We start from the raw sequence: 26,800 nt of genomic DNA, 5'->3' as shown, positions 1-26,800 counted from the left end.
AATATTATAATAATAATATAATCTAATCACTATCTCTATTTTTTCTATATTTTATGGTAATTTTAAAGGATTGTAGGAATGTTCGTCTGGTCGGTCGGTCGGAATGTGTGGCTGTCGATGCTATTGTTTGTCCGAACACTTACTACAATTTTGTGGAAGGAATTTGAACGAGAACTGAAAACACTGGTTGAAGAAATACTTGTTTATTTCGATTTAAATTGATATATGTGGTCGACGGGAGAATGGACAGGATATTAGGTTAGGTAAAGGAAGTACGGTAGCGCTGTGGAAGTGGTACTGTTACAAGGGGATAGAGAAAAGAAAAGAGAGCGAGACGTCATCGTGGTGGTCTTTTATAGCTGGAAACCGTATAGTACCAATCTACCAGCCTTGCCAACCGTAGAATTTGATGTAGGTGAATGCGTGGTGGCCTAAAGTGTTGTAGCGGTCGCTACAAAAGTATTGTTTACCCATTGCTGCTATATTTTCCCAGCATTCAGATAATACGGATTCCATTTCGAAATAACTATGTATCTTTAGAGGGTATCCACAAATCATCCTAGTTTTTAGTATCTTCATAAGAAGTGAAACGCTGCTCAAATAGGCCAGGCCACATATTTCGGAATAAGTAGTGATCAGAAGGAGCAAAGTCTGGATCGCATCCGGATGTAATCGATAGCGATCCCCACTAAAGGTTTCATTGGGTATTAGCAGCTCATATTATAACACAACAAGCTGAAACTATATTCAGAGCATTTGCTTGGAGCCATGGATATGGAGCTTTGCCGTTAATGTTGACCGGGCAGTCCCCTTGATTTTTTTGGCTTTGCATTATCGTAATAGATTAACTTTTCATTACCTGTAAAAATACAATACAAAAAACCTTTCTTATTTTGCCATTGAAACAGCATTTCGTAGATTACCAGGTACTTTTCAATGTCTTTTTCAAGCTTTTATATTACAGTTTTTGTTTGTTTGGGTTTATTGGGTACTTGGGCAGTACTTATTTGATTCACTTCTAACCCAATATCAATATCACAACGAAGATTAGATTAATTTTTTTTGTTTATATTTACAGCTCGTCTCAGATTTCCTAAGTAAATGCATAAAACAGCAACCAAATGTTGCAGGTAGTAAATATATTTATGAGATTTTGTACAACAGTAAAAGTGAATGTTGGAAAAACTATTTACAATTAAAAAACTTTGGTAGTAACAAGAGCGAAATTGAGATATTTAACGGAGAAAATGTAATATACAGGGACATTTCGGGAATTAATTTTCTTATATTCTTATAGGTAAATAAATATTTGATTGTTGATTGTCAAAAAAGGCTCATATGTTTGACAAACCATGCATGTATGTGTTAAAAATGAGGCCTTGACTATTTTCTTTATTTTTATTATTAGTTTAATTTTTAATTATGTTAGCTGCAGACGTTATATTGGAACTTCAAAGTACTATTGGTAGTAGTACCACGTAGGTGTGAGTGTAACTTAGTTATCAGATATCATTATATATATATATATATATATATATATATATATATATATATATATATATATATACATATATATATATACATATATATATATATATATATATATATATATATATATATATATATATATAAAATATGTGTATAATTAAACTGTATTGGCAGTGCTCCATTTTTTTTTGTTTGTTGAATAAATTGTTATATGAGACACATCTCTTGGGGTATATTAAAATATGTTTTTATTAATATAGATGATATATTTGTAACTTAATTGTGATGTTAACAATATTAAAAAACTAAAAGTATTCAAATAAGAGATGGTAAGGCAAAATATAATTTAATGCGTAGAATATATTCTGACACATCCATTAGCGAATAAAACTCAGCTCATATTAAATTCGCAGACATCCACATTTTATAGGAATTTTCACGACGCAGATAAACATGGTTGTAAATATTTTTGTTGTCAAAATCAGTATTATAAATTGCTTCCAATATAATTTCATTTTGAGCATTCTCCAATATCCATGTTAAACCTATAGATATATTAGGCAGATTTACAACGTCTGAAAGATGTTTACATTTTCCCGGGATTTAGATCGTTCCGTAATTGAATTTGCATTAAATTACGATTTTTTGGTATTAAGTCAGTGAGATATACAAAAGCTTGTGTTTATAATGACAATTAAATCGTTTTTTTTTCAAATATGTATTTGTTTAAATTTTAACGTATCTTACATCTATATGTATTAAGATGACACCAGTAATTATGCTTAAAAACATTATTATTTTTTAGTCCATAATTTATTTGGACTCATAGAGTGGAAATATTGAGTTGCACTAAGTGATTACACCGTCTAGTAATCCAACGCTGCCAAAACACTCCAATCTCCGAAGAACTACACGTTAAACTAGAAATCAAATTGGTACATGAGGCTATACAAGAAAACTAGAGAGCATATTATTAAATCAAAGAAATACTACAGGGTAAAGAGCAAGAAATCAGAAGAGTGAAGCGAACCAAATGACGTAGACTTATATAAGATGTAAAAATATAACTTAAACTAAAGTTACTCTAATTTAGTTTTCATTTGGGAAATAAATACTGATGTAAGATTATACTAAAGATATCCAATAAAAGATATGATATTTAGAAAATCTTAAATTCCTCTCTAACAGGCTTTATATATGATAAAAAAAAGAACTTGTTAAAATATGTTAGTTTTTTTGATAGATCATTGAACATATTCATTATGAAACAATATTTGATCTGAAAAATATTAGAATGTGACTTTAAAAAGAACTAAATTCTGTATAGGAGGATTGGCATCAATTTTCTTGTTTTTCCCAATTATTTTTTGTCGTAATTTATCTACTACTAAAGAATAATATATAAATAAAAAATATTCGCTAGATTTAGCATTATTTACATTATTTTTACTTTATAATATATATTATTATATATACAGTGTTTATATAGTATTATTTTATTATATATTTTAACTTTATTTATTATAATATTTTACATTATTTATTATTTATTATTACTATTTTTATAAATCAGAAATCAGTTTGTTTTTGAGTAGTGTTATGTCTAAATATTTGTATTTATATTTTGCGTAAGCTAATTCTGAAGAGTCTTAATATTTTTATTGTTCATTTTATTTTTAATATAAAATTTGTTTCTATGGGAATATATATTTTGTTATATTAATTTGTTATGTCAGCGAGGAACTCACCAGCTGATCAATAAAAGAACGAATTGATTGCCATTGTTCGTGTTCGAATGGCAGCAGCAATATTATCAATGCCAATTAGGGTTGAAACTCTTATGTTTTAAAAATTTTAAGATGAAATATTAAAGCGATATATCGATTCGGTCCCATTATAATTATCAATTTTTACTCTGACATCTTATTCTCACCAAAAGAAAACTTAAATCATTGAAAATAGCGAAAATTCAAAGTAATGACCCAGACCAAAACTGGAAATATAGTTTGTCAAAAATTTAAAAAAGACATTGTGCACTGGGCTCTTGCTTCTGACTTCTTGCGTAGACATTTTAATGAAGAGGTGATTTGTTGAACGGCGATACAAAGTGACACTGAAGGTTCTTATCTATTAGAAAACAGACCAACTCGTCTCACTTGTTCACCATTCTGGTAATTTTAGCACAGATAGCCAGGTATTCAGGACCTTCCAAGATAACGCCTCCCTTCTAAGGAAATGACCACATGGATGTACATGGTCGTTATTCCGTCTAAAAAGTTTGTAGTTGTTGTAAGAATTGTTTTTGAATAGGGATTATTCCTTCGTCCGCCAGTTTGCCTTTGAAGATCTTCGAAATGACACTGTTTCTATTCAAATTTCGATGGTACCCCTCTACGGAATGATTTTGCAAATTTTGGTAACTTAGTCGTTGAACACCTTCAACCCACCTTTTGCGACCTTACAGCTTCAGCTGCGATACTTTTTCCTGAACTCCACTTAACTACACCAAGAAACGATTGCCAAACCAACGTCAACCGGTCAATTGAAAAGTCCCCAGCCTGACGCATAGATGACGCTACTAGTATTAAATCGATATGTTTTTTAGATAGCCCTAACCCTCAAAAGATGCGTGTATAAATCTGAGAGCTGTCGGATAATTAATTTGTGAATTATAGCATTTTGAGTGAAGCAACTTTTGTTATTCTAAAAAAAATGGATAAAATGAAATTTTGCGAGTTGATAAAATATTGCTTTTTGAAGGGAAAAACACAGTTGAAGCAAAAACTTGGCTTGATGTCAAGTTTCCGGGTACTGCCCCAGGAAAATCAACCATCAAGGATTAGTATGCTAAGTTTAGACGTGAAATGATCACCGAACACGGTGAACGCAGTGGACGCCGAAAAAAGGTTGTTACGGACAAAAACATTTAAAAAATCCACAAAATGATTCTGAATGACCGTTAATTGAAATTAAATAAAATAGCAGAAACTCTAAAGATATCAACTGAACGTGTACATCATATCATTCATGAATATTTGGGTATGAAAAAGCTCTGTGCAGAGTGGGTGCCGCGCAAGCTCACTTTTGACCAAAAACAACGACGAGTTGATGATTCGGAGCAGTGTTTGAAAATGATCAAGCGTAATAAACCCAAGCTTATGCGTCGATATATGACAATGGATGAAACATGGCTCCATTATTTCACTCCGATGTCCAATCGACAATCATTCTAGTGGACTGCAGACGATGAACCCGCTTCAAAGCGTGGGAAAACGCAACAGTCGGCTGACAAGGTTATGGCGTCTATTTTGGGATGTGCACGGAATAATTTCCACTGACAACCTTGAAAAAGGAAGGATCATCAACAGCGACTATTTCATAGCATTATTGGAGCGTTTGAAGGACGAAATTGCCGGAAAACGGCCGCATTTAAAGAAAAAGGAAGTGCTGCTTCACCAAGACAATACACCGTGTCACAAGTCAGTGAAAACGATGGCAAAATTGCTTCCTCGTCCACCGTATTCTTCAGATCTGGCCCCCAGCGACTATTTCCTGGTCTCAGATCTCAAAAGAATGCTCGCTGGGAAGAAATTTTCGTCGAATGAAGAGGTGTTCGCCGAAACTGTCGTACTACAAAAATGGTATCGAAAAGTTGGAGAGTCGCTATAATCAGTATATCACCTTTACCAAGGGATTTATGATGAATAAAAAAAACTAATTTTGCCAAAAAAAAAATGTGTTTTATTATGGTAGGCCGGGGACTTCTTAATTGACCCGTTATATGTATATATAAATTATTACAGTTATTCATTATTCATTGTTAGGAATATTATGAATAGATTGAAATTATATTCTTCTTATTTTGCGACTGTGACTTTACGTCAATTTGCGAAAATGAATAATCGTTCTCCAGTCGCTAATTCCTTCGCTACGGCCGTCCATTCGGAATTAAATAAATTTGTTGAACTGGAGAATATTGCCATTTTTCAATCAACGTCGGCGAAGTGTGGCATTCATTAAAAAAAGCGCGCGAACGACCCGGCACTCTTCATTTATTACGGCGGAAATTTAAAACGAAAAAAGCACACAGGCGAATATTTCGTGCGTTACGGCGACAAAGCCGTGGACGATGCAGAATGAATGTTGACGTGTAATTACTGAAATTGAAAAGGAATTTTCCGGAATAATTGTTTCGCCGTGCTTAATGAGAAACGAGAAATTCTTGGCGGGGGTTCCTTGCAAATGCATCATTTACCTGAATTTCACAATGATAGTTCTTAATTTCTTTTAACTTATTTAATATAATATTTAATTTATTGCGTTTATTATATCGTCTATAAAATAAATACCGTAAAAATATTATATCCAATTAAACATTCCGAAAACTGTTTATGGAACTATCGACTGAAAACAGTCGAAACAGTCGATAGTCGCAAAACAGTCGAGATAGTCAAAAACTAGCGAATGCACGGTTCGACTGTTTTTTCAATTCGTGATGTCAGACGAAGATGTACGAATCCTTTCCTGTATAAATTGTGAGAGAGGAAAGAACGGAGATAATTGCTTGGAGTAGTTAATTTTACATGTGCCTAGATTTTCCAACTGTAGTATAAGCGAGACGGAGATATATTATTCCTTCACGTACCAATTTTGAAACAGAAAATGAAAAAAATAATTGCAACATGCAATTATTATTTCATTTTAAAGGAAGTAGAATTACCTTTATATTTGAATGTTCTATGGATCTGTAAAAAGGAAAGGAATTTTTCTATGGAATGGAATAATACCCCACAAAGGTTTTATCGTATTTTAATATGCTAATTGCTATTTTTAAATAATATACTATAATAAATATAGACAATACAATAGAATTTAAACCAAACCTAAAAACTAAAGATGTACAATAACCATAAATACTAAATAACAATTAAACATATACCTAATCATAGAAAAACAAACTAATCCATGACATAATTAAAAATGATGGCACACTAAAGTTTTTTTAAATAAAGTAACTGGTTTATTTATTATTGAATGGAAATATTTTGTAACAAAAATCGAGAGATTAATCGAAATATTACGTATTATTGCCATAAAACCAGTCAAAAGTCTTTTACTAATTATCATTCACGATTTCAATCTTTTTGCCTTACTACATTAACAATCTTGAAATATATTGTACCAAAATGCTCCTATATTAATATACAATATAATGTTATTTACAAGCAAACTACCAAAAAATCATAAAACTATTTATATATTACATATAAATCTATATAAGCATAAATTGGGTACATTTTCGTCAAGGTCACGGTTAGGACGACAGAGCCAGAACGCTAAAAATCAGTCGAATGAAACTAGTAGAACCAAAAATAGTAACTAAAAGTACACGAGTGAAACAGTCGATATTAAATAATAACAAAATCAGTCGGACCGAAAATAGCGACAGAAAACAGTCGACTGAAACAGTCACTAGTAAAAAGTAGTAAAATCAGTCGAACCAAAAATAGCGACTGAAACAGTCTATAATAAAAAGTAGTCAATTGCTAAACAGCCTATAGTCAATTTCAGTCGAAAGTTCCCAACACAATTGGTACCGTATCTGGCTACCTACAGGGTTCGGTGGTCCAGTACGAATTGTATATTATAGTATAATATTGGCGATCATTTCGCAATCACTCAAAGCATTCCTTAGAGTAATTAAGCAGAATACGACAAAAATTGTCGCTGAAGCTGTAAAGTTACTATACTTTGAATGTGTTCAAAGACACCTAGCCATATATTATTCCAATTAGGAAACATACAAGCTTTGAAAAATGCCCCTAGTCCGTGTATTCCCGGCACAAGCATCACAGTTTCAGTGAATGTTGAAGTAAGTGATGGAGTTGCTGTGAATAAATCAGTTGTAAGTGAACGACCACCAAAAATACGTTTTTGCTCTCTGCTACTGGTATTTGATGTCACCAAAACTTAGAAGACCATTCCATACAGAGTTGCCATAGCCATTGGGGTAGAAACAGTGACTACACTGTTTGTATTTAGAAAATCAATAAAGGCGAACTGGACTAAGATACAGGCGAGATTCAGAAATAACTTTATTGCATCTATAAGCTGTCCATAGCTGACAACGACCATGTGTTACATTACGCGTATGTTACATCTGTGAATACGGACTACGTATGCATGTTCAAGTGCTTGTGTAAAATTAAGATACAATGAATAAGGTGTTTTAAAGTAAACGTCGTCAAGATAGTGATTTTTGTAATAGATAAAAACCATCATTGCTTTTGTATTGCTGTTCTCTATTCAAAACAAAATAGATTTTCTGTAATAATATAATCTGAAAATAATTACATAATTAGAAAGACAAAATATAATTTAAAAAAGTCAATTGCTTTTTCATTTCCTGATATTTAATAGCCTGGACTTCATTCAACCAAAAAATTCAAATTATTCTAATTTTAAATGAATGGAAATAAAATTAATGGTTTTATCCTTAATGCTTTAAATTCGAGAAATTCTTGGGATAATCCGTTATATTTGACAAAGAAAATTAGTTATTTTAAAGAAAAAATTAAATTAATCATTTGGTAAAATCAAGTTGATTTCGTTAAACATTTATTCATCAATGTATTCATTCTAATTTTAAGATACAGCGATTTATACAAAAATATTGTTAAATCAAAATAACATACTAACAATACGAAGATAATTATCTTATAAATGTCTAAGTTGAAATAGATGTTTTATAATAAAGAAATTAATTATAATTATACATAAATCATATATTTATCAAAAAATTATGTGAATTATTTAATTAATCAGTATATACGATACAGTAATAGGATACATTTAATTAATACAGTATATAGGATATATATATATATATATATATATATATATATATATATATATATATATATATATATATATTTACTAATAGCGATCAAGTTTCGTGTTTCTAATTATTTACTTTTTCTGTTACCCCACTAAACTTATGGATAATTATTTGATGTTGTTCAACCTTTGAATTTGATTGACAGTGCAGTAATCTAGCAACTTTTAAGTTCTGCCAATCTACTTCAAATTATTACATTTTTAAAATTAAATACTATAATGATAGATATACTGAATGTAAAATAATACTTTAGTCTACATTTTAACATATTTAATAGATGCTTAATATTGATATTTTTTCTTTATTTCTTCCAAAATATTATGTCTTCGTACATAATGTGAAAGAGTTCCAAATGTATATATCTATCTTTTAAGTGTTGAGAATAGCCCTTCGTGCTAGACTATCAATTTTCTTTCGAAAAGATATGATTCCAGCAGTAGATAGTAATTCCGCGATAAGTAGCAATTTGCGCATTCTGTAGATTAATCCCAAATGCCACACCCGGTCCAAAGCTTGTGGGACCGCCAGAAATATTGCAGAACAGAATTTCTTTTCTTCGAATCCCTTTTCAACAACCGCTGTTACTCTGTACACCTGGTCGGTTGTAGAGTGATGATTTAGAAATCCAGACTGGAAGTCTGGTATTTATATAAATTGTTTAATACGTTTTAACAGCAGTTTCTCAAGTAAAATGTTTATATCACAGGCGGCAGCAAAATAGTCCTATAAAATCCAACTTGTTCTGCTAGTTTGTCAGATATTTTAGACTAATGACAAATTAACTAAACAAACTAACAATGATGTTATAATATTAGGTATATATTGTTGGTTAATTTAATTGATAGCTATTTTTGTTAATAAATCCAAATTGAATTGAAGTGTTTCTCGAGTTTTTCTAAAATTATAATATAAGATATTATTATTATATTGATGAAATTATGTTTATAGTTAAAATGCAGACATAGTCATGATCTTGATGTCAAATTTATGCGATCTCGATAAGAAAAATACCTTTCTTTCGGTCTGAATACCATGCATAGCTATATGGAATTTCACAAAAAAAAAATCGATGATTGTCGTTTGACAGCGCTCGTAGTTGTCTAGCTTTCTGGAGTTACTAGGGCTTGTACAAACTAGATACACTACTGTTACATGAGGTATTACATGAAACCTTTGATTTTCTTAACTTACAGAGCTTTTATCATATCCGAACCCAATTCCTTGGAAAATTTCTCAGAGTTGATATAGGCTGAAAGGTATAAATGAAAGTATCTTTGAAATATACTATAAGATCCAATTCTGATATACTACAGAAAGGGAAAGAGAAAAAGATAAGACCGATGAGTTTTTCCTAACAATCCTACCGTTTCTTCAGGGAATACCATACCACATTAACATACCAAATCATCTTCAAACCACACAGGGATATGTCGCCCTATGCTCACCCAAACCCCAAAACCAAAAGGAATCCGGTTAAGGGTATAGGACTGTACAAGGTGCCCTATAATATAGACGTAGAAGTTTACATAGAAGAAACTGGTATAAATAAAATATGTAAATAAAAGAACATCAACGATTTAGGAAAAATTAAACAGTACGGTCCAGTCAGTGTTAGTGAAACACTGGATTGGTACTGGCCACAACATTCAGTTTGATAAAGTCATGCTCATAACTACTCCATTAGCTTATTTTAGCAAAAAATATCAACCAAACCTACAAATACACGTCTTCAATCCAGAGACCTATAGTTCAAATGTTATTTTATATTTTCAACAGAAAATGCACTTTTTTTTTTCTTAATGTTAAGTTGAAATGGGAAAATGTTGAACCAATTGTAAGATCACTCGTTATACAAAACTCTTTTGTCCGCGTAATAAATTGTTAGTCAGCCACGTAAATTGAATAAAAACTAAGTTCGAACTTAAAACTTTTTCTGTGACTATAAGTTGTATGTTCGCGACGGGAATAAATGAAACCATTTTTCAATAATTCTCTCTGTTTGTTCCAGACTTTCCGTCATGGATTTCCGTTCCAGCCGACGGCGATGGCCTTCGATCCAGTCCAGAAACTTTTGGCGATCGGATCAAAATGCGGATCGCTTAGAATGTATCCTTTTTTGTTTGTAATGTTACTTAATTGGTTTTATATATAGGGCGGTAAGTAAACATTTTACAATATTATTTTACAACAAGTTTTTAAAGGAATTGTATCAATATTTGTTTTATTTCAGTATTTTATATTAATTTCATAATATTTGGTCAAGAAATATTAGGTTTCAAAATTTATACCATCGAATGCTTATAATTTCAGTACCATGAGTTTGATGATGATTAACATTAACACTATTTATCATTATCAATCCGGTTGGCGCTCAGGCTGAGTGTCTACTTCTCGTTAAAGGTGCAGCAGGACTTCGAATATTCTTCGCCAAGTCTCTCCACAATTAACAATGTTGTCTTTTGCTTTTTAAGCTCCCTTTCTGTGTTTTTGAATCATGCCTTTTTCAAAGGAACTAGAGCTCCTATATCATGAAGAATGCAGAAGCTTAAGCGAAAATTAATAAAAACGACAATCACATGTTTCCTCATCTGATACACGTTTCTTCAGCTGAAGGAATCAGTGTCGTATAATTTTCATCAATAATTTTCCAACAGTTGATAGGAGATCTATTCCTCTGTTACTTTTACAACATTTACTTTCTCCCTTTTTCAATACAGGAACAATTATTATTTAATAACATGCTGACGGTATTCATTCGTATCGCCCAATTTACATTCTTTGTGCAGAACATGGAAGCGTTGAAATAATGTTTCCCCATCGGCCGTAATCATTTTTACCATAACTTTAGTTCCCATCACACAATTTTATTACCATCCGCAGTTCTTCCACTATTGGGAGTGAAATGAAGTCTTCAGAAAATGAAGTTTCTAGAATGTCAATTACAGCCGGAGTTATTAAGCCATATGGAGGATCATCATTGTAGAACTTCTTCCATCGCTTGAAACGCTCATTGTGTGACTTCGCAAAAGTTCAACCGATTTTTTGAATGTTGTCAATCGTAGATATATTTCTACCATTCAATTACGGTTAAATTCAAGGTCAACAATATTAAATTCTATAATATTGGTATTTCTTTCGATTTCTTTGTTCGCCTAATAAAAGATTAATCCTTAAAGACAAAAATATTGTATTGTTCAACAAAATGTTACTAAAAATATACTTGTAATTCGAATGAGTTCAAGTTTTTACACACTCAGTCTACTACTACCACCATACGTGGTACTTTCTTATTCTATTGTTTAAAGAAATTATATCAAAGACTTTTTAGGGTAAATGATGTAGCTCGGTGAATAGAGGTAAAACGAAATGAAACAGTGGTGTTTACATTATGTGACCGTTATTTATTGGCAATATAAAAAGTGTGAAAAATAAAAATAATAAAACGGATGGCAGCGGTGTTACCTGGAGACGAGTCTTGGGCAGTCGATGGTGGCACGCCTAAACCAAACGATGGTTGAGCACTGAGTGAATGGAAATACCCTTCGAATACATCCCAGATAAACGTCTCGGGGTTGCCAGCTATTCCTTATCGGGTTCTAGTTGGCGCTGCTAGCACCCCGCCCTTGTTCAACATCTAGGATTATATTTCTGGGTATTTTGTAGACCCCTATTCCACAATGTAAAACTCATGTCTCAATGTCGCTACAACTTAATTCCTAGTCCTAATAACTTTCGCCAACTAAATATTCATAATACTGTTATATAAAATATGATCAAATTTCATATACCCAGTTTTTAATTTTTCTGGGAGTAATTAAATTATCCCTTGTTTAATTGAAATATGTCGAAACACTAATTCCAATCATGCGTGTATTTGAAACTCTAACGGGATTAGTTTTTATAGTTACATATGTTTTTTTTTAATATTACATGACAACAATATGAAAATTTAATAATTCAAGGGACGGGAATTGTGTGTTTCGATGCAAATTTAATTTTATTTTAATACAATTTTCGATTGTTCGATGGCCGGTTATTATTCGACTTCGAAACGTTCATTTAGTTATGCATATTAGAAAATTTATACAATTTAATAAAGGCTATAATTTAATTTTGCTATATTTCGACTATATTTCGACAAAAGTTATATTGATTTTATATTAAATTACTAAAATGACTGCTTGAAATGTACAAATAAATCATATCCGGTCTGGAGATGAGCACCACTAGTCAAATAATGTATAACTGTTTGATTTTAAACATCGTAAATAATTAATTTAATATAAAATCATAAGAAAAAATAACCCCGTATATTAGCGAGTATGTTGTATGAGAATCATATTTGTTTCCTCTTTGTTTAGAGCCTCAAAAATACTCTGAATAAAATAAGCTTCAAACAAAGCTTCAAAGTTGCAAAAATATAAAACTTGCACAAGTAACAGTTTAACAGTAACAGTTTTTTAGTTAGCCCTAACCCTCAAAATATACGTGTATAAATTTGACAGCTGTCGGATCATTAGTTTCTGAATTATAGTATTTTGAGTGAAGCCACCTTAGTTATTGTGAAAAAAAAATGGATAAAAAAGAATTTCGCGTGTTGATAAAATATTGCTTTTTGAAAGGAAAAATTGCAATTGACGCAAAAATTTGGTTTGATGCCAAGTTTGCCGACACCGCCCCAGGAAAATCAACCATCAAGGATTAGTATGCTAAGTTTAGACATGGTGAAATGAGCACCGAAGACGGTGAACGCGGTGGACGCCCAAAAGAGGTTGTTACCGATGAAAACATTAAAAAACTCCACAAAATGTTTTAGAATTACCGTAAATCAGCTGAACGTGTACTTCATATGAGAAAGCTCTGTGCAAAATGAGTGCCGCGCGAGCACACTTTTGACCAAAAACAACGACGAGTTGATGGTTCGGAGCAGTGTTTGAAGATGATCAAGCGTAATAATCCCGAGTTTTTGCGTCGATATATGCTAATAGATGAAACATGGCTCCATCATTTCACTCCGAAGTGCAATCGACAGTCATCTGAGTTGACTTCACACTATGAACTCGCTCCAAAACGTGGGAAAACGCATCAGTCGGCTGGTAAAGTTATGGCGTCTGTATTTTGGGATGCGTATGGACTAATTTTCATTGACTACCTTGAAGAAAGAAGCACCATCAACAGCGACTATTACATAGCGTTATTAGACCGTTTGAAGAACGAAATCGCCGAAAAACGGCCGCATTTCGGGCACCGTGACACAAGTCTGTGAATACGATGACAAAATCCATGAATTGGGCTTCAAAGGGCTTCCTCATCCACCGTACCCTCCATATCTGGCCTTAGCGCTTATTTTCTTTTCTCAGATCTCAAAAGAATACTAGCTGAGAAGAAATTTTCGTCGAATGCAAAGCATAAATCTTACTACAAAAATGGTATCGAAAAGTGGGAGGGTCGCTATAATCAGTATATCACCATTGAAGGGAATTATGTTGAATAAATAAAACTAATTTTGCCAAAGAAATTTGCCACAATGTGTTTTACTATGGTAGGCCGGGGACTTTTTCAATTGATCTGTTAAGTATAGCAGAATATATAAATACAAATAGTATAACATAACACAATAAAATTTGAAATGTATTTGAAAGTGTGTTACATTATATCACATTTTATGTATTTTTTTACTTTGAAAAGCCCTTTCTTAAGAAGAATTGACACATTCTGTATTAATCAATATATTTTCTACGTCTTTTTCCTATCTTTCTGACTATATAGCAATACTGTGTCGAAAGAAAAATGTGGGTTTGACAGCGATACATTTATCGAACAATTTTCGGATATTTCTTCAATATTTCGAAATCAAACCATGCTGCATCGATCCGAACAAATGGTAAAGCTGGTTGCGGCAACAACATATCTACACAACATTTAGAACATGTAGCGTGATTTTGCGTCTGTTACTCGCTATTTAATTTATTCACACTAGGCTTTGCTGATACGATGAATACTATAGATATCCCGATTTGGTGTCGATATGGATCAGTATTCTGAGCGAACCCATGAACTTCGAATATAGGATTCGCGATTCCCCCTTCTTGGAATTTTCTCAACGCATATAAACGACCTGAAACTGTTGATGCTTACTTTTCTGAAATCTTTTCGCGAGTTTAAACTGCATTTTCAGTCGTTGACATGAAAATCCCAACTATTGAATCGTTGAAACCAAAACCAAGGTCTGGAGTGCGATGGAAGAGCATCACCAAAAGTTTATAAAAAAGTTTGATGAGCATCGACAACAAATTTCTTTAAACCGAACTGTATGCAGTAAATAATTGAATAACACTAAACGGAAAAAAATGTTCTTTTATGCAGGGAAATGTCAAAACCATCAAATTTAACAATTAGTTATGTTGTTTAGCAGTTGTTTCCATTGATATTTCACATTTTCACCATTATATATAGTTATTCAAAATACATGCGTATATTTTATAGATTCTAATCTATATCTCAGTATTTTCATAGAGAGTTTTGAGTAAGTGTTTGTTGCAGTAAAGAATAACGCCATAGATTGCCTAAAAATTACACAGCCTTAATTTTAATTTAAACAGAATAAAAATATATCAAGTGCAAGTAGTATATTTATAATAATTGTTTGATTTTTCTAATTATTTAATAAAATGCATTATTCCTGTTAAAAAAAATAAATTCTTAAACGTGTGTTTAAAAATTTATGTTTAGCCAAGTCAATTAAATCAAATAATGTTGAAAATACATTTATTCACAATTCTCGAAATGCTAATTTAATTTCAATTTCGAATAATATCCGTAGAAATAGTATTTCGGACGTTTGAAGGCTAATCGTGTTGGATTTCCACATAGATTGAAATTTGTTTCGCCAGTTTTCATCGACAACAAGATTATTAAATCAAATAGTCAAACCGACTACTTCGTTGGGCGAATAATTAAAATTTTAATATTTAATATTCTGTCAACGCTGCATCAAAATCCAGTTATATCTGGTAATTGATTTCTAAAACTTTTAACGTTATTTAAAATTACTCCTTAAATGGTTAAAGAAATATGGGTTATATGTTTAAGGATATATTTACTTTGATATAAATTTTATTGGTGTTCGATGTAATAAAAGTAATCGATTAATTTTTAGTGCGAAAAAGTTGCATGACAGTATTGGATTAATCAACAGTATTAGTATATTTAACGGAAGATTATATATAAGGTATATTACATGATATATTAGAATTTTGATTTTATTTGTCAAATAATTGTGTTCATTGTCATACAATATTGTCTCAAAAAGTACGAGGAACAGAGTTTTTTTGTTTATAATATAGTATATTGCCTTCATCTCAAATATGTTTTTATTATAGATAAAAACATCAAATAAAGAATTTGTCACAAATTTTTATTGCAAATTGCAATATTGAAAAATTCTATTGCAAATGTGTATCTTGTATATATGTCGTGTGCTGAAATGTTGCAAAAGTCTTACGGAGGCTCGATTTTATTAAAAAAATGTTATGAATACTTCCAAAGCAGTCGGGATGTAATTAAAAGAGCAAATTAATATAGAACATTCAGATATGCAGAATGAAGTCTTCAACTTTGAATTATAGTAAACTTTCTCGCAAGATTATCATTGTGGGCAAAGGCTTGGGCACAGAATACAATAAATACCATCGAACATCCATCATATTCATCTAATATGGCTCTGACTGGCTTCTTTCTCTTTCAAATACTTAAATTACCATTTGAATAGACCAATTTTCAATAGATACAAGACAAAGAAAATTGCAATCAGATAAAAAGGTTACTTAAAATACAACCGTATTTTTTCATATTCATTTTCATACCTGGATGATATAAAAGTATTTCAACATCATTCAGTATTGTTACTATATGTCTTCACTATTTAATCTTCAAATAAAATTGGTTTAGTAAAACTGAGGTGTGTTTTCATCCATTCACAAGCTGGTACAGTCAGTAGGATTATTCCGGGAGATCATGAGCCTGTGCTTCTTTGAATGTATTCAGTTCTGGTACTAGAATCGAACAAATTATATAGACAGTTATTAACAACAACCGATTACTGTCGGTACAATATGGACGTCGACGACAATGGTTCCAGCGGGATAGTACTACGCGCCAATATCTGACACCACGATGGACAAACAAATAATCATCAAACAATGTAACTTAGTATCGATACTTTCTAAACATGCTTGCGAAAACAACAATAAAATTATAGAGACAATTGAATCAACAAAGTCCACGAAATATGAGAATTCATGGCACTCTGTGAACACACCTCGTATATACGATCACTCATTAGAACTTTTCATAAGTCATATTAACCAGGTCTGTGTTTGGTCAACATATTTAAAATTATTGTCACTTGGTAAAAAGCTTGAAAATAGCCATTTGGTTAGCTCTTAACTATTAAAATTTCTTGTTAGTCACAAATACACTTTTCACAAGACGCAATCACAAATACAAATACTACAAGTTGATTTCTGGGGTTTATACATATTTTCTTTTTGTCATTGTTATAGAATATATTTTTTATGGTCTTAACTTTTATATCATATACAGCACTAAACTCAACATTATATATTAATTTTATTATACGTACAAACGAGAACTATAAATTAACTAGCTAGAATTAAATGATATACTAAGGAAAGTATGAAACATATTTACATCTGTTGTCACAATATAGATGTTAGCAACATGTAATTCCACCCGAACAAGACAACACTACGTGTCACATAGGAGGCTATGAAGGCCATATAGTGGCTATCGCCATTCTGCATGAACAATTTAAAATAATAGTTATTTGCGACTATCACTATTAACAACGCGCACTAGAATATTAACAACCGATTACTTTTGGCACAATATGGACGTGGATGACAAGTGGTTCCAGCAGGATAGTACTACGCACCAATATCGGACACCACGATGGATATTCTGCACGAACAATTTAAGGATGTGGTTATCTGTTGTAGATGCAACGTCAAAATCGTGCCATTTAATTGCGGTAAGGATGCCGGAAATCACCCTAATCCGTGCCATCGTGAAAAACTGAGGCACACATTTGAACGATCATATATTCCATTAGTAATTGTTTCTATCATCTTAAGGGATCATTTAATAACACCCTAGCGAACTGGAAATTTACCCTCCGGGGAATCTTGTATTTTGCCGTGTATACAATTCGCTAACACCCTCGTATTTGTTGGAGAGTTTCCCGTAGCCGAAGCAATTTGTGCCAATTTTGATAGGGGATGAAACATCGCGCTGTTAGTTTCTCTCTTCACGACCAGCTTATTAAATATTCCGTTTTTCAGCGTTATGCGAATCGAAAACTAATTGGGACCTATTCTAAAATTTAAGGCAATATACCTTTTGCGGCTCACGCAGTGACACTTGACGGTTTTCGGCGTTACTCACTCATTTAACATTAATTAACCCACGGTGGGATTTCAGTTATTGTATGTTTTCGCGCAGAACGTTTTCTCTCCTAACCTGGGGATAATTTTAACTTTATTATTATGAACTTTATTCATTATATTGTCGTCAACGGTTTTTGTTTTTATTATGTTTAAAATTGGCTGAAATAACATATCAGAGCGTTACAGCGAGAATATCCAGATAAAACAATAAACTATGTACATTTATGTTTGTTTTTATGTATATTATCATTTTACTTTTCAGTTAAATCCTAAGAAAAATGCAGTTAACATCTGTGAAAATCAGATGCTCTGGGAAACTCAACAGCAATCATGATCTATCAATAAAAGTAGGAATATGACTGCGGTGTTTCTCATTTTTAATCGACTTCCAAAAAGGAGGAGATTCTATGTTAGGCTGTATATATTTTAATGTATGTTTGCTGATTTCTCGGTCAATTATTAAAGTTTTCGACATATCTTTTTATCTAAAATAATCAGATATTTGAGTATAATGTTATTGCTGAACTGATCTTTAACACAAAAAAAAAATTTTAATTAAAATAGGTACATAATAATCGTTGTAATAACTAAATAAAAATAAACAAAAACTTTATTTAACATATCTACTATACATATTTTATATTACTATATATACATAATTTAGCTTAATACTAAATCTGTTTATCTATTTACAACATTATTTTAGCCGGCTTGGTTGGTGCAGTAGTACGAGCGTCTGTTACGATCAATATCAAGTTTTTAGAAAAACTAAAACATCACGAAATTATATGAAATGGCTAGGAAATTGTTATTAAAAGAATAAGCGTCATGACTCACTATTAGTCTATTAGATGCTTTCATTTTTAATTATCGGTTTCAGCAAAGAACGTTTGTTTATTTAGAAAAGAAACTAAAATATCACCTAAGTGATAAACTTTAAAAGGCTTCAAAGGATAGTCATCTAACTTGGTTAAAATTTATGACACACCTGTCTCTACGTTTAAAACTATTTAGAAATAGGTAAATAAGCTCAAAGGACGTACATCCACAAAAGGTTCAAAGGACTTTGTCGTTTTAGATTCTCTTAAGATTCTCCTTTCAATGTAGTTCTTATCAGATATTATGCTCTTATTGCAACTGTTCTTCCAATTCCCAAAACACTTCTGGAACTCATTCTTTGGGATAGCTTTGAACTCTTTCAACGCTTCACATTTAATATCATCTACCCTTGAATTAAACGGGGCCATGTCTGTCGAATATGGAAGCTGAGGCGTGATTGAAATTTGAAGTTGAGGCATTGTTGTTTTTTTTTGCAAAAATTTTCCTACAAACAATCTAGTATGGGCAGATACATTTTCACGATGCAAAAGGCATGGAGTTATTCTTCAAATCTTGAATTAGTTGTTATTTGGTCTTTATTTACGGTTCATCTTTGATGGATTGTGGAGATATTGCTAGCATCTTGAAGTAATTTTAGGGCTTTTATCATTCGCAAAATCTCGTTTTTCCCACAGCGATTAATTGAGATCCATATTTAATGTGTATAAGATTATATGACATTCTCATAACAGAACTCAAATCAAATTATTGTTGCTATCCAAAACTGTGGAAACAAATTTAAATGTTGCAAATGACCAAGAAGAAATAAGCTATAAAATAATAGTGGTTCAATTGGCAACTCAATTTACAATTCAACACAGCCCACGAAACTTCATATTTCTCATTCCTATGTGAACCTACTTCCTGTATATGTTTCATCATTCATCATAACTTATCATGTAAGTTCTCTATAAGTCGTATATTAACCATACCTGTATTCGGTTAACATATCTGAAATTATCCTGTGTTGGCGGCAATGCTTCAAAATATTTAACGGGTCAATTGAAAAATCCCCGGCCCACCATAGTAAAACACATTTTTTAGCAAAATTAGTTTTTTTATTCAACATAACTCCCTTCAAGGGTGATACGATATTATTCGATACCATTTGTAGTACAATTTGTCCTTTGCTTCAAAATAGACCTCCGTTTCGGCGATCACCTCTTCATTCGACGAAAATTTTTTCCCTGCGAGCATTCTTTTAAGATATAAGAACAGAAAATAGTCGCTGGGGGCAGATCTGGAGAATACGGTGGATGAGGAAGCAATTCGAAGCCCAATTCATAGATTTTTGCCATCGTTTTCACTAACTTGTAACATGGTGCATTGTTTTGGTGAGGCAGCACTTTCTTTTTCTTCAAATGCCGCCGTTTTTTGGCGATTTCGTCCTTCAAACGGTACAATAAAGCTATGTAATAGTCGCTGTTGATGGTCCTTCCTTTTTCAAGGTAGTCAATGAAAATTATTCCATGCGCATCCCAAAATGCAGACGCCATAACCTTGTCAGCCGACTGTTACGTTTTCCCACACTTTGGAGCGGGTGTGCAGTCCACTCGGATGACTGTCGATTGGAGTTCGGAGTGAAATTGTGGAGCTATGTTTCATCGATTGTCACATATCAACGCAAAAACTCGGGTTTATTACGCTTGATCATCTTCAGACACTGCTCCGAATCATCAACTCGTCGTTGTTTTTGGCCAAAAGCGGCACCCGCTTTGCTCAGAGCTTTCTGATACCCAAATATTCGTGAATGATATGATGTACACGTTCAATTGATATCTTTAGAGTTTCTGCTATTTCATTCAATTTCAATTTACGGTCAATCAAAATTATTTTGTGGATTTTTTTAATGTTTTCGTCGGTAACAACCTCATTTGGGCGTCCAGTACGTTCACCGCCTTCGGTGCTCATTTAACCACGTCTAAACTTAGCATACCAGTCTTTGATGGTTGATTTTCCTGGGGCAGTGTCTGGGGTACTCGGCATTAAGCCAAGTTTTTGCTTCAGCTGTGTTTTTCCCTTCAAAAAGCAATATTTTATCAACACGCGAAATTATGTTTTATCCATTTTTTCACAATAACAAGTTGCTTTACTCAAAATGTTATAAATCACAAACTAATGATTCGACAGCCATCAAGTTTATACATGAACTTTTGACGGTTAGGGTTAACTAAAAAACATATGGATTTAATTCTAGTAGTGCCTTCTATGTGTGAGACTTTTCAATTGACCTGTTATTTAGTAATTGTTAAGTAAACTGCTAACGTTGACTCAAAGTCTGTATCAGGACAACCATACATTTGATTTCTAGGGTTTATAAATATTACCTTGTTGAAATTCTTATAGAATATAGTTTCTCGTCACACTCCTAATATTTGTTTTACCTTATAATCTTAGCATTAACGTCTGCAGCAGTATATCTAAAATTATACATTAATTTTACTATACGAACAAACAAGAATCATAAATTAACCAGCTTGAATTAAAATTATATAGCAAGAAAAGTATGAAATATGTTTACAGATATCATAATAAATTGTTTTAGTTTCTCATTTAAGAAGATTTACTACTTCCTCCGTGTCTACTTCTATCGTTTCTAGGTTATTTTTCCAGGACTGCATCTCGCCGTTGTCTTAAATGATGGCAATTTGTTTTAACGATGAATAATGAGCTCTTTGTCGAGATAGTTATGCGCTTCATTCCTAGCTAACTGGCATGCTAAAAAAGATTATGAATTTAGACTTTAGGAATAAATGTTCTCTTGATTAAACATATAGAATAATAATAGAAACGAAAATATCTTGTTTGGACCTTTAAATAAAATAGGAATTATTTATAGAAGGATTTAGTGTACTACAATGAAGTTATGTTATTAAGTTCGACTTCTGGAATGGCTTTTAGATTTTTTTAAAATTTATATTACTTCTAAATATACTAAATCTATTCAGAACGATGTTCTCGAAGTATTTTATTAGAAAAATCATTGGTCAATAATTGAAAAATGCACAAAAGAGTTGAAAATCTTTTCGTTAATATGTAGGTATATTTTTTCTTTGATATATGTTTTAACTATTATACTGGCATTCTTCCTTCTTTTTGTCCTTAAGCTAACATAACTATTCTTTATACTAGCACAAAGTTTAAGCATAATCCGCAATTTAGCTTTTTTACAGTGGTCGACTTTGTCACTTCATCTTAAGTGTATTCTACCATTATTAATACCTTGACCTTGTACTGCAAATGGAATTTCCGGTACCTAGTCGGTAAATATATTCCAGAACATTGACAGAGAATCACAGAGTTTATTAGAAATACTTATGAGCATTCAAAATCTCTTGCCAACTAAAGTTAAAACATAGATAAAATGAAGAAACGAGTAAGTGAAAGTCGAATATAATTATTTAATTCTTAATTTAAATAGATTAAGGCAAGATTTCTGCAGAGGATAGTTGCCGCGACAACAAACTATCTTATAGGGAAACATTATGAATTTTTGGGCAAAACTCAACAACTACAGTTTAACATATCAAAGAACCAGCCCATCCACCTGACATTGCTTTTATTGTCATTCGATTATTTACGATTCTGAATTCGCGGCAAGAACCGGACTTAAATTTGTTATTTTATTATATTATAGTCTTCTTTTTATCAAAAAAGTTTTTATCTGTACTGGGCCTGCTTAATATGGACTTCTAACCAGGGTCCTGGGCATTAAACCTATCGGCTATCCACTGACCAACTTGAAGAGCCTCCCAGCCTAGTTACTGGCTCAACTAAGATGTTTATTACTTATCAGATTTTACACTGTTACCTAGAGGTATTTACAATTCAAACACGCGACTATTACAAAAGTTGAGCGCCATTTGTATTTTTTACAATATTTCAACATTTCGAAAATGGATAACACTATTTTCCAAACCATTAATGTGTCTTAAGCTCTTCATTACAAATACAATTTCGTGTGCGAGTGTGTGTGCATTTAAAATCAGTTGGTTACTAAAGTTGACATAGTTAAAACGAAGAAAATGGTAACTAAAAATCATCATTTAACCAAATCTAACTTAAAGTTTCTGCAAACTGCAATTGAATTTTGTATATTTGTATAATCGATAAATCACCTCATAAAGTAACCATTATGAATTTCTGGCCAAAACTCAGCAAATACAACTAATCAAACCACCATAATATACCCGAGCATTGCTCTAGTCGAATTATGTATCGTTTCAAAACTGAAATTATCACTTCAGGGTACCAATGCTCAATCCTTAAAAGACTTATTGTAATGTGATTAGACTTATTGACAAGATATACGTATATTTATTAATCAATTCCTATTAATAATTAATATTTGACAAATATTATAATAATTAGGCATTATCGTTAAATAATTAAAATTAGTTTTAGTGATCGTAATTTTAACATGGTAGAACAAATGAATAATAAATATTGTATGTTGACTAGAAATTGATTTATATAAAAAAAATACTATATGAACAAACAAAGAGGTTCATAAATGTTATAATGTAATAAGCTTAATAAGGTCTATGAATCATTAATATGCTGTTGTTTATGACTGCCCCATTCAATTAGCGGCGAACATTTCAATAAGCGTTATCGAAGTAGCCATACGAAACATCCACTATACTTCTATCGAAAAATAGCTACAAATCCCACATTACCATATTTGTTGATTAAAGAGTAAGAGTTCCTATAACTGTGATTTGGTTTTCAACTAAATACTGAAGAGTTGCCACTGCTATTTATACTTTAAATATTTTATTGAATATACTAGATATACAATTTTGAAATACTGCTCAAAATTCTCAGCAGGTCTTTGTTTTTGGTCAACAGTGAGCAAACACGATACCCACTTTGAACAGTGCTTTCTCATAATCAGATGTTCATACAATATAAAAGTTCTACTGATATATTTACGATGTTAACTCACTCAACTCACGCAGCTTCAATTTTCGACAATTAAAAACGATTTTGTGGATTTTTTAAAATTTCTGTTATTACCACTTCATTTGGACGTCCACTGCGTTCTGCATCACAGCAAACCAACGTTTTAATGTTATTTCTGATTATATCATTATTATGGGCATTTTTCCTACCAAGAAGCAACGTAAAATGAAAACACGAATTTGTTTTTGATCCATAATTTTCAAAATAACAAAAGTAGTATATCTCTTAGCAGAATAACTCACGAACTTACGAGTAGAATATTATAAAATTTTAACACCTTTCTTTTAAAGGTTAGTACTAACTGAAAAAGCGGTAAATGCAATAAAACTACCGCCATCTATGTGTTAGGCCCGGGACTTTTCTGCCCCCGGGATCTTCTAGACACACCATTTTTTTCTCCTATATTTTTGATTCAAAGTACCCGAACTGCTACACATGCTTTAACCGGATCCCGTTTACAATGGTAGGTAATCCATAAGTTACCAAAACATTACTATTTTCTTTATTAATTCTCAATCCATATGGATCTACAATACGAACTATATCATGAAGAATGCTAGAAGTCTCAAGGACTACATCAATTGAAGATCAGATAGAGATGACATCATCAAATATATTAAATTAATATACCCATAGTCGGTTTTCTTGGCGAGTACTAACATTAAAAAAAAACTGAGATGATATTCCCAGGATTTTTTTATAGAATACCTTTTAGAATGACCTGTTGACTTGAGTACTGATGAACGAAACTAAATACCTTTTTTCTTTAGGCTAAATTTTAATTTAGAATAAATGATTTATTTCAAAGGGCCGAGAGAATATTGGGACAGTAGAAAGGCCTCTTAGCGGACTTTTACTCGTCCCCAGAGACTGGCTGAACCTTTTTGTTTACGATGCAAGAGTCCTTCTCCATCGTATTTTACGGGTATTGGCGAGAGACTTCTTTTAGTACGGAATTGTTAACTCGGGTTTGCCTTTCTGAAGAGGGTAATAGAAAATTTCGTTGACATAGAAACGAGACCGCTTTTTGTCTGTGTATATGGGCTAAGTGAAGTTCGAGATGATATTTAAATTTGTCAACGCCCGAGACAATTTCACGCAGACAACAAAGGAATTTATTTAAACGCTTCGTATTTTTTATTAATTTAATAAAAATCAAAATTATTTATAATTAATTAAACAGGGCTAAATTATTAGTTTTATATTATTTCTTTGTCTAGAATTTCTAAATGCATTTTTCCAAATTAATTATATTCTTAGCGTTGCCATATCAATCATAATAATTTAAAAATTAAAATCAAGACAATATTAATTTTCTTCAATATGTGGTGTCACTGAATGAAATATGTCTTTAGAACTGGTTTGCTACTTGTAATCCTTGTTTTTCATACCGACGCAAAGCGAATTAAACGTTTAGAAATATATTTATGTTCCGTATTATCAACAAAGAGCTCCCCCTGACATTTTTAAATAATCAAAACTACTATTTGCTTATCCTAAGAAACGCATATGTCTTTAAAATTCTTTACAAGCTTCTTTGAAATATAAAAGTATTCACGAATGCTGCTTTTGTCGAAGCTCATTTAGCATAATAAAAGATATAGAAAAACATATGCTACTCATTCACAGACACTTTTTTCTTTCGAATTTTATTTCTCTTAAAAGTCCAAGTATTTTATGGACAATGTCATATTCCACCGCATATTCTATATCCAACACTTAGGCATTATAAATATCATCGCCCTGAAATTCAGACTTCAAATTTGGTATCGTCACTATAGGCGACTATTTCTTCTAGCCATTTGTTGATTTGGTGGATGATTTCATTTAAACCTACAGATTCTTACTATCACTTCGTCGAATACTTCCTTTCAGCCTTCTTTTATATTATTAAATATGTTTCCAACTTGTGGGGAGTTTCACGACTTGCGGAGAATCTCTTGTTGATTGGGGGAAAATGTGGGGATTTAGATATCTAATCGTAAAAATAATATCGATAGTTCGAATCAAGAACTCCAAAAATCTACATAATTGTTGCAAAACGTTTTTTATGTTACTTATGGTTATCGAATGACCCTCCATATTTTAATACTCTCTGATGCCATATAATGTCACATTCAATGCCCTTAACGCATAGGTCGACCGAAAAGTTAGTGTCCTTAAAAATATGAAACAAAGAACTACAATCGACTAAATACAAATAATGTAGTATCTTTAATGGCAACAGGGGAAAAGTTTAAAAAATTTGGTAGCAGTCAAGTTTTTACACTTCAATTAAAATAATTTCATGAGAAATGTGATAAAAAGTGCAATGTTATAATCCATAACATTACACTTTATTTCAGATTATGAAGTCATAAATAATCATATTAATATTTAAACCGAGACTTTTTTAATGTTGAGGGAAAATCGTGTGAAAGCCCTCATTATTAATGACGTTCATTGGGTTAATTTTCAAATCTTGGTAATAATTGGTAATAATAGGTAGTAAAAGGAGTGATGATATATATAGGTATACCAGAAAGTAATGGCCGTTTTTATTAAATTCCGGAAAAAATTATTTATTCAAAGTATTGGCGATTTGATTCTATACATATTGCCCATCTTTCAGGCAATTTATGGATGCCATCCCAAAGAAAAATATTTGTCCTTTGAGCAAAACCGTTCATAGAAGGCCTGAAGACCTGATATGTCCCATCCAAGTGCCTTTAACGCTTCTTTGACCGGTTTTCCTATATGAGATGGAAATATTGTGTTGCAAAATCACTTTACCGTATCTTCGGTCCTATTCTGCATATTTTTCTATCAATGCAAGGTTTACATTAATTATTTGTTATCGGTTATTGTTTCTTTTATATCGGTAGCAAACACTGTTAACTATTTCACCAGGTTTCAACGGGTCATTCTGGTCCCGCGAAACACAGAGCATTGTCTTGCGACCGAAAGGATTTGGTGCCTTGGGGATTTTTTGCACTTAGGGTTTTCAAAATAAATCCACTTTTTATCACCACTCACTATTCCGTGCAGGAATATCACAAACGATTTTTCGGTTTTCAATTTGTAATTGATGTGGTACCCATCTTCCCATCTTTTGGATTTTCCC

General features: G+C 32.0%; 1 protein-coding gene across 4 annotated transcripts in view; it reads left to right on the top strand.

Annotated features, from left to right (window-relative positions):
* Tomosyn (syntaxin-binding protein tomosyn) overlaps positions 1-26,800 on the top strand; it is a 360,116-nt gene that overhangs the window by 268,818 nt on the left and 64,498 nt on the right. For all 4 annotated transcript variants that reach the window (XM_076402722.1, XM_076402721.1, XM_076402718.1 and 1 more), the window contains one exon: positions 10,395-10,492. In XM_076402722.1, coding sequence (XP_076258837.1) covers positions 10,395-10,492 — 98 coding nt within the window. The remainder of the gene's footprint in view (positions 1-10,394; positions 10,493-26,800) is intronic.

This window comes from Rhynchophorus ferrugineus, unplaced genomic scaffold (genome assembly GCF_030347505.1).
Source record: "Rhynchophorus ferrugineus isolate W39M unplaced genomic scaffold, kcgeb_rfMv2 rfM4, whole genome shotgun sequence".
Taxonomy (NCBI): domain Eukaryota; kingdom Metazoa; phylum Arthropoda; class Insecta; order Coleoptera; family Curculionidae; genus Rhynchophorus; species Rhynchophorus ferrugineus.
Note: the sequence above shows the minus strand (reverse complement) of the source record. Positions and strands in the feature narration are given on the sequence as shown.